Raw genomic sequence first — 10,674 nt, forward strand, 5'->3', positions numbered from 1 at the left:
GAAACGACTAAAAACACATCTGTTCCATCTTTATTTGACCCTCTAACTCTAGCACTTTCTATTCTATTTTAATTCTACTTTATCTATAATTATCTTTTTTTTTTACACAAAACAAAACAAAAACAAACAAACTTTGTGTGTGTGTACAATATATACAGTGGGTACGGAAAGTATTCAGACCCCCTTAAATTTTTCACTCTTTGTTATATTGCAGCCATTTGCTAGAGCGCTGTACATTCACTCCCCCCACCTACAATTCCTGCCGGACCTGAGACTCGAACTCGCAACCTTTGGGTTACGAGTCCGACTCTCTAACCCAGGGCTGCCCAAACTCGGTCCTGGAGGGCCGGTGTCCTGAAGAGTTTAGCTCCAACCCCAATTAAACACACCTGAACCAGCTAATCAAGCTCTTACTAGGCATACTAGAAACTTAAAGGCAGGTGTGTTGAGGCAAGTTGGAGCTAAACTCTGCCCTCCAGGACCGAGTTTGGGCAGCCCTGCTCTAACCATTAGGCCACGACTTCCCCATAAATAGGGTATGATAGAAAACATCTTTCACAAAAATCTACATGTCTGTCTCCTTTAAAGTGTTTATAGTGTATATAATGAGTTGTATTTGTAGGGGTTATTATAACACAATTCTTTAACACCAACCCAAAATGAAATCATTTTTCGGATCAGCTAAAAAATTTAAATTAAATAAAATGTACTGAAAGCTTACTATACTACAGCAAAAACTACTAGCTTAACTAATAAAGTTAGTAATAAAACAAGAACAATTACACAAATTACAAGCATCTGAATACAACATAACACAGTTACAAATAAAGTCAGTAACAGTATTCAGGTGCAGAAATATAATAATTAAGTGTAAAATAACACAGTAGTGCTCACTGCACAAGTTAAATACAGATTCATCTTTGTTAAAGCTGTGGTGTTATTTGATTAGCAGACAGAAGCAAGTATTTATTGGCTGCTGTCCCTTTAAGACCAAATGCACGGGCTTAATACTGACACACATCCGGTTTCTTTCTCAGCTGTTTACTTTCACTTAAAGACATAACCGACTGTGTTTAGAATACTTGCCAAAACGGGTATTTTAACATAACTTTGTGTGTATGTGAAAGAGGAATCAATTCGGTGTTCACGCGGTGTCTATCTGTCTGCGTGTGCGGCAGCAGCGGCTGAGCGCACAGAAAACAGCACACGAGTTAAAATTGCTTGAATGTGTAAATTGGATAAACTTTCACTCTATGATGGTTAAATTTAACAGTTAATCCGCGAATCACATGCGTGCCCTGGTCCGTACGGATCATCTACGATCCTTTGCACCCCTAATTAGAAGCATACTGTGGATTATGTTAATGCGTATAATATGCATTTAGCAGCAGTGGTGGCTCGTGGGTTTTAAAATAGAGGAGGCACAGTAATTGTATTGGTCTGGGGGATCCCTGCCGATTATTATTATTATTATTATTATTTGCTTAACCAATTTAAAATGGATTTTTGGTTGCTTTTAGTCAGAAAACGGAAAAAAAAAAACGACCCACATACAGCAAGATAATATAATTTCACTTACCTGGCCTATCACTTGAAGCAAACATCCATCCCTTCTTAAAAGTCTGTGTTAAAAGAGCCGACTGCTGTAACGTTAGCCTATATCCAACTTAGGCGTGTTCTCCCTTTATTTTTAATTTATTGTTTGAAAGACATTGTATATATACTGTTTGAATGACAGCTTGGTAAATCTGTTGGCGATCAAATATTCAATATTGCTACTCATAAGTACTTGGTACATTATCAGCGCAGCGGCAGACGTTCAAACTAATATCACGTAATTTACGTCTCTATGATGCTTGGTTGATATCAGAAGGGAGGCTAGCCTCCCCTACGAGGGTTCTTTTCTCAACACTCCTCAGCGCTGAAAGTGAACACTCGATGCTGATTGGCTAATTTTTTTTTACCAACGGAGGCACGAGAGCTGTGTTGTGGCGGGGCCCGGTGCAACCGCACCAGTTGCACTGCCCAAAGGACGGCCCTGATCTTATCTAAATAGAAAAATAAGTATTTGGCCTAAAGCACTACAACATTTTCCTTAGAGGTCTCCTTGCTCAGCGTTGGAGAGGGGTGTATCCAGAAACTAGAACTGCAGTGCTTATATTAGCTGAGGTTTCAGGAAAGCAATTTGTAAACTAGAGTTAAGCAACTATATCACAATAATTCCCAGATAAGATTCATCATATTAAGAAAGAATAACCATTATTACAGAACATAATAAAAGCATATTAATGAAAGACCACCATCAAAAGGATCACTTTATGTCAACGCATCAATAACAGTAAGTTCACCAATACTACAGCAATACAGCAGTACAATTGTTATGATGTATTCAGTTTGTTAAGTGTCATTCTATATTTGGTTAATCCAATTTTGTTTTGTTTTTTGGCCTCCCTTGTGTTGATCTAAGCTCATAAAAATTAAAAACCAATTAGTAACTAGACTGTATGCATTCTATTTTACTATGAACAATCTGTGAAAATAGTCCATTAAAACTAAAGACTGATAAAAGCAGAACTACAGTTCAACAGCAACCTTTCCAGACTCTTCAAGGTTACTGTATTGGGCTTCATAAAATTGATGGCTTTTGGACCCGAGTTGGAACATTAACATTATTTACAGTTTCTTTTGTCATGTCTGCCCATCTGTTTGCAGTTGTTTAGTGTTCAGAGCTGACAGAGCCAATGGGGCACATAATGCATTGTTACCATCTGAAGGGCAACTTCCAATCCAACTTCCACTACCAATCCACCTGAGAGACTGCCTTGATGGGGCGAATGACACTGGACTTAGTAAGTGTACATCGTATTTTAATCAATTTCTAACAAATGTAAAAATCAACTTTCTCTAATGTATCCTGTTCATACATGAGTTATACATATTATAATAATACATATATGATAAATAAATAAATATATAAATAAATCTTTACCAAAAAAGAACTTGAAATGGTCACAAGTTCTGCTAAACTCTATTGGTAAAGAAGGAACTTGTGACCATAGTTGCTATTAGTTAATGCACCCCTGATTGGTTAAAGAGGAACAGGCATGTCTAAAGTAACTATAGGTTGATCAGGTTTCCAGCAGCTCACACACTTTCATTTGCGCACAGTTAACACTTAATTATTTTATCTTTTGAACTATGCATTGTTCACCCCAAATACCAATCAGAACCTCAAGGTATATAAAAACAGCCACAGGTGGGTTCATCTCCTTTAGATCAAAACAATGCATAGAGTTTATTAGTGGAAGAGCACAACATAGGTCAAATGAGTCGGCGTGAAGAGAGAAATAGGAGTAAAGGGAAGTTTAATAAAATGTTTAAATTTTGTAATAGATACATCAAGATTGAATATCTTGGTTACTGACTATTGGGAAAGAGACATGGATATGTGATGTGACAAGATATGTTACATTGTACACAATACAGAAAAGAGAGGAACACTAAATGTGAGTAGGCGTGTCGCAATAATCAATATATCGACTTATCGCACAATATATGTACATGACCTCAATCATTTTTGGTGATGCAATATATTGCCTAGTATAATATATTATATTTACATAAAAATTCATGTCACCATGTTTTTTGCATTCCACTTGCGCCAGTGTCTTTTCTAGCTTCTCGTACATAACGTGGCGCTAGTTCAAATTTAAAAAATGCTTCTACAAAAAAAGTTTTATCTGCAGATATGGCCTTGTTTAGGGATCTGTGCCTTTGTGCATACGGACATCTGACTGCTAAGTAGGGATTGTGTTTTTCAGCAATAGTGTGCACCCTTAATTTACAGAGAAAAGAAGGTCCGGGAAAAATCTGTAGATGGAAAAATCTCCATACAAGTTATTTGTAATTTTTTTTTTTCTACTTGTTACGTTGCACTTTTTGTTAGAAAATGTTTATTGACTATTTATTCAAGTATTTCAAGGCATCTAATATTGTGATACTTAATTTCCATGATCTAAATATTCTTAAGAATTAAAAGTTTGTTGTCATTTGAACGTGTGTTGGCCTTCTTGCATTATTATGCTTTTATATTATGATAGATAGATATTTTTTATAAAATGGTCTTAAAATGACAATAATATTGTTTATCGCAATTATTGTTATTGTGACAGGCCTAAATGTGAGATGAAAAGGGGAATATGAATATTTCTTCGTTTAAAATGTGGCACTATTGCCACAAATGGTGGTTGAACATTAATCATAAAAGTAATAGTATAGGAAAGTGGAATATTGAGGAAAGCCAAGAGAATTCCTTACAAACTCTGCTGCTATCTGGGCATCTAGTAGATGTGTACTACTGTAGTTGACAATGTCATTTTTTTTATATAAAAGGCTGGAAGGTATATGCCAAATCCATGTGAGTAAAAAAAATAAAAATAAAAATTCCCATGCTGATGCAGGTGTTTTATTTCTAATGTCAACATAAGCCTACAGGTGCTATTCCCAACAGTCCAAAAATGGACTCAGAGGAAATTTGGCATCATAAATATTTCCAGATTTATGTATTGTGTTAAACAGCATTCTGTGGTGAAAATGATGTAGCCTACTGGAAATTACATTTGAAATATTTTTGTTAAATGGCCTACTTTGTCTTGCTAAGGCTAATTGCACACAATTAAATATTTACACACTTTTTGCCGTAATTGAGAAGTTTTGCTAATAAAAAGTAAAATGTACCTTGATTTTTATTTGCTTTTCTGCACGTCACACATCTCATTCTCATTGCTTATACTAAGTTTTGAAGAAAAAGAAAGAAAAGAAAATTAATTAAATAAATATTAAAATATATTTCACTATGTCTAGACGTTTCATTTCACTATGTTTATGTTTAATGTATAATGTATTTTCATGGCATATGACTGCAAGTCTGGGTCTGGGGTATGCAAACAAAATGTAGGCCTATACATTTCGAGAAAAAATTTAAAATTAATTGTAAAAACTTAGTTATCATATAACAAAATGAAGAAAAAAAGAAACAAATGTAAAAAATTTTTTCCAATTTTTAACCTTTAAAACAGGTTAAGCCGCAGATAAGTCGAAAGAGTAATAGTATCGTTCTGATATTACGTAGAACTTATGTACATTTTCTGATTTACTTGGGGAATCAACATGAGGTCGAAATAAAAATTAGTTGCCAACTCGCCTCAACTGTATCCGTGTGCCGAAGTCTGCCACTAGATGCCATTCTCCGCTCTCCGTGAGCACCACTTGTTGGCTGTTGAATGCGAAGCGAGGTGTTTTTCTCCTCCTCCAAACCTGTATTGAAGCCGTGTTCCAATGAAAGCAGGTGGAATTCCCCCTTTCGACCAATGGCGCTCTGCCCTCGCAACAATCCTTTCGAAAAGGATGTGTGGGCTCGGTTATGGCGCTGGCGTGAAGTTGTTGGAAACGGACAAGCCCAGGAAGCAGGATTTTGGTACTACGACACCAGCCAAAGTTTAGGGCTGCCCGCTTGAATGGGAACAAGTGAGAAGACCATTCATATTGGGTCAAACGTACACCTTGGGAAGCCACTTTGGCGACGTCGGATTGAAGATAAGTGATTTCTACAAAAGTTCCTCTGTCAAAAGCGAGCACGCATGAGAAATAAGAATGACATCGGGCTAAAAAAAGGCATGGATCGCAAGAGTTAGACTGAGTTCTGATTCCCCTCGAGCTGTTTGTGTTTTAAACTGAGGAGAAAGACGTAAAACAGTCACCATGCCTGCTAAAACAAAGTACAATTTAGTCGATGATGGACACGATTTGCGGATTCCTTTACATAACGAGGAAGCATTCCAACATGGGATTAATTTTGAAGCAAAGGTAGGCTAATTTTCTTTTGACAAAGACATGTTTTTCAGCAGCATGGTTTGTTTACATCCTGCTGCAAATCCTGTTTTCAGTCCCAGGAAACATTGAAAGTTGTTGTGCCACTGTTGTTGCCACTTGTTTACATTCCGTATTGTCAATTTAATTGAGCGCGTGAATTCTGATACCACATTTAGTTTCACTAAGCCCAACGTGTTGACAGGAGATCTAATACATTTCATCTCGTTGGCTTTGATTTCCAGTATATCGGTAGTCTGGATGTTGCTCAATTTTGAAGCAAAGGTAGGCTAATTTTCTTTTGACATAAAGACATGTTTTTCAGCAGCATGATTTGTTTACATCCTGCTGCAAATCCTGTTTTCAGTCCCAGGAAACATTGAAAGTTGTTGTGCCACTGTTGTTGCCACTTGTTTACATTCCGTATTGTCAATTTAATTGAGCGCGTGAATTCTGATACCACATTTAGTTTCACTAAGCCCAACGTGTTGACAGGAGATCTAATACATTTCATCTCGTTGGCTTTGATTTCCAGTATATCGGTAGTCTGGATGTTGCTCGACCCAACAGCCGTGTGGAGATTGTTGCGGCCATGAGGCGGATAAGGGTGAGTTTTTATGGAACCAGTTTATTTTTACTGCTTCCTAAAGTCGAGTTAGCTTACAAAGTTTACAAATGTCAGTTTTTAGATGTGTAGAACTGTCTTCTTGGCATTGTATATAGCGCTACGACGTGACTCAGCCTCTGTTCCGCACGGGTGGTCTTTATGCCTCGAGCAACAATCAAAATACAAAAGCAGGACAGATCAATGGGCAAATTGCTTGCTAAATGAAAGGGTGGGATATTGATAGCCCTGTCAAAGTTGCTTTGATACACATACACCAGTCCTGTAAGATACGTCGCCTTTGGCAACCACAGCATAAACTTATGTGGATTTTCATGTGTGTAAACAGAGAAGAGCTCTTTGAAGTGGGGGTCTTCTGTGTAAAGCACTTAAAGGGCCAGATTTGGCGCCCACCAATCATGCGCAATGAGAATGCACTGGCTTCCTTTGTGGCTAGACCCCCTTGATACAGATATCCTACATGTTTTGCTGTCATTTTTTGTGTTTAAATGCATTTCTTTGTTGGTAGATTGATTAGTTAATTTAAAGTCCTCATATGTACATGTAGAAAGCTACATAATGAATCAAAGGGCTCCTATGTTTGTATGTACCCAGAGCTCTTGGAAACCACAACAAATTCCTTATGTGTTTGTGCACACTTGGTGAATAAAGCTCATTCTGATTCAGATTCTATTTAGTGTTTACTGCTCCCTAGGGGATATCTATAAAAGTTCACTTTAGGAGGCACATTTTGTACATCATCACATTTGAAAGCTTAAAATAGTTTTCCTATTTCAATGAATGACCCTAATGTCCTCAAGAGTATGATATATCGTATTCAAAATTTATTTTATTCTCCTTCCATTTACAAAAATAAAGGAAAATAGTATTGATAATATTGATAACTTTTCATTCATACCACTGAGGTTTTATGAGTCTTAAGTGTGATCTTCAAACCAGCCTGTTGTTGTCAGTTAGCTGTATTCATGGCTGGTTCTCAAACATTCACTTTATTGCTGGCAGAGAGAGTTGTTTTACCTGTAGGTATCTACTTCCTTTTCCTGGTAAATTTTGCATTGTGTGGCCTGGCTATTGCTATTACAGTGAAACTTATTTCAGGGAAGTGTGATGTAAGAGGTGGTTTGAATGTAACAATTAAAAGGCTTTTTTTCCCCTCCCAACATCCTGGTTTCCAGCATGGCAGCAAGCACCAGGTGCAAATGAGCCTATTAACCTTTTCAGTGTGCTGGACCTCCTGCTATGGTATGCTGGCTAACGGGCAACCACATGCTTTTAAAGCAGAGAATTGTTGTTTGTTAAAGCTCAAACACAAAAGTTACACAAAACCAATCATGCTGTAGTGACTAAATAGTTTTAAGTTCAAGTAGTGACGGCATTGTTTGAAGTTAACTTGTTTGAGCTTGTAGTGGACTGCCCTACAAAGACAACATACATACAATAACTATGACAACACTGAAACTGATAATTTTTTCTTCTTCTTCATATTTCACTTTTTTTTTTCTATAAGTCAAACCTATCCTTCACTGGACAGATTTTGTCAGAACTATTGATTAATAACTTTTTCCCCCCTTTTTTTTCAGCACAGCACATTGCGAGTAATAGTTGCTTAAATATTACTTAAAAACCATATATAAATATTTTTAGAATGTTGAACAGTTTTTGAGGGACAGTTTTATGCAATAATGTTGACAAAAGTGATCTTACTTGTTTGGTTTCAAGTCCCATTCACTGTAATTTTCTCTGTATCGTTACTGTCTGTCTATTGTTTATTGCTCAATGTTTGTTGCTAATTTGTGTACTTCTTTTACAAAATACTAGGGGTGCTCCGATTGATCGGCTACCGATCACTATCGGCCAATAATCGAGTTGGAATGTTTGATCGGCCGATTTCAAAAAACGATATCAAGCTGATGACGCGCCTGCCATGAGAGGTTTTGACACGACATGCAGCGGCACCGTCTCAGTCTCTGTCCGGTGCGGGCAGAGGCGTGTCATGCCCATTCAGATTTCTGAGCCAAGTGCATTTTGAATGCAGCTTCCAAAAGACAAAAATAGCGGAATAATATTTTTTATATTTGATACAATCGCACCAGTGTGATTAGATCATTCAGTGCGGCACAGCATCAGCTGCTAAATTCAAATCTGCGTTCGCTGGCTGACGCTGAGCCAGAGACAGAAGGGTTTGTACAGCGCTGCATTAAAACCAATCAAACACGATTCTGTTGAGCTTATGAATGCAATGACCAATCAGATGTTCAGATGAGTCATTGCTGAAACGCGGTGTTTTGCTCTCATCAGAAACAACAAAGTGCAGATGTGCGTACGAATGTAAGTAAGATATTCATTTCACAGTGTAAACCGCTTCAGTGATTTTAATGGGAGTTTTTGAGAGTGCCTCTGGCTAGACTGAATGAAAATGTCCTTTGATAGTGTAAATGTTCTTTGCTCTCTGTAAAATGAAAGTGTTATAATTAGTAACTTACAATATTGTTATTGAATTCACATTAAATACAAAGTCAGTCGTATTAAAAATATTTTATGGCATGACACCCATATCTGGTACTTAAGTAAAAAGTCGGGTTTTTATGTGTAGTTATTAGATTACACTATTAGTCTTTGCCCATCACCATTGATCAAATAACATAATCTATAAAGGTGCAAAACACATTTAATTACACACATTTGAGAATTGAGACATTTCCAGATACGAGCTAGTTAACACGTCTGGAAATATTTCGAATAAAAAGAAAAAATAAATAAATAAAACATAGCCTATATCAGTTATACAGTGCTATCGTGGCTGCTGTGCGTGCCCCCTCAAAAATCATGAGTGCATGACGCCCCTGGGTGCGGGTGAAATAATTATAATGCTGAACGTGAGGTACAGTTCATATTTCTTCAATAAATAACTTATAAAGTAATTTGAAAACTTTCTGTGAGACATAAAACAGGAGTGAATCACCGCGCGCACTCTTTCTCTCACAAAATGTGCAAATGGCTTCAAATCACATCGCGTCCGCACTATAAGCGAGCTACACAGTTGACACAGAAATCGTCACTTGCACAATCAAGGCAGTGTCACATAGTCACTAAAGTTTATAAATTGCATTTCTTTTTAATTCTTGCCAGTGTTTAATTTTAAACCATTCAGCGCTCGTGCGCTCTCCTGGAGACTGAGCGCTCATGAACACTCGCAGCGCATACACATAATGCCAGGTTCACACATTACTCCGTTTGCAGTGCGTCTGCAGCAGTGCAGAGATCGTTTCCATACCGAGTCTATTTTTGCTGCGCTGCAAGCGCTGAATTAAAGTAACAGCGCATTGTTTGCGGTAAATATGAACATGGATTGACACGAAAATGTAGTGGTTATACCATAAATGCACATAATTAAAGTCTACTGTGTTTCATAGTCAACATGAAAGCCTATGGGCTTTTTGGCTAAGTTTAAAGGAAAAGAGCACTTTTAGATAAACAAGGCAATAATAGTTGGCATTCGTGGAGGTAGCAATTTGTGTTCTTCACACAACACGGCTATTGTGCAACAATTGCACGATTGTCAAAACAAAAATGTAGTGCATGATCAAATATTTAGGTGAGATATATATTTTTGAAAAATGTCTAAAAAATGCCCCCCTCCATCCCTCAAATAAAAAGACTCCCCTCTCACAAGTGTCACCTAAAAGAGGAATTCCTTTTCAAACATGAAGGCCCTGAATAAATGTCTAAAAAATTTTATTGGATCATCACTATAAATAATTCTACATGATAAAAAGAAGGCTTTAAAAAGATTGGTATCGGTGATCGTATCGGCAGATGCTTTCTGCAGGGCTCGCAATATCGCTAGCCCGACGTCCCGGGGCTATTGTGTTTTTCAGTCGGGCTACCAAAATTACTGCCCTGCCCGACGGGCTATCTTGAATAGTGATATAAAATCCCCTCCTTGATTCGCGTTGTTCACTCGCTTGTAGGGGTGAAACGGATCATAGTTTATCATTTACACGTGTTTCTAAGTCTTACCAATTTAAACATTCAAGCGTTTTAAACCATTCATGCGCATGAAAAATTCAGTTCTGTGCTCGCGCGCACCCGCTCAAAGTGCGCACATACAGAGCGGCGTTTCAGGCAGAGCACGAACACAGAATTGATTCCTCTTTCGCTTGAACGGACACATACATGCA

At 37.5% G+C, this 10,674-nt stretch overlaps 1 protein-coding gene across 1 annotated transcript in view; it reads left to right on the top strand.

The window, feature by feature from the left end:
* Nucleotides 1-5,292: 5,292 nt before the first annotated feature.
* nos1apa (nitric oxide synthase 1 (neuronal) adaptor protein a) overlaps nucleotides 5,293-10,674 on the top strand; it is a 135,972-nt gene continuing 130,590 nt past the window's right edge. The window contains exons 1-2 of the mRNA XM_016543782.1: nucleotides 5,293-5,865; nucleotides 6,404-6,475. Coding sequence (XP_016399268.1) covers nucleotides 5,761-5,865; nucleotides 6,404-6,475 — 177 coding nt within the window. The 5' untranslated portion in view covers nucleotides 5,293-5,760. The remainder of the gene's footprint in view (nucleotides 5,866-6,403; nucleotides 6,476-10,674) is intronic.

Source organism: Sinocyclocheilus rhinocerous, unplaced genomic scaffold (genome assembly GCF_001515625.1).
Source record: "Sinocyclocheilus rhinocerous isolate Xijiao unplaced genomic scaffold, SAMN03320098_v1.1 scaffold1150, whole genome shotgun sequence".
NCBI classification, from domain to species: Eukaryota; Metazoa; Chordata; class Actinopteri; order Cypriniformes; family Cyprinidae; genus Sinocyclocheilus; species Sinocyclocheilus rhinocerous.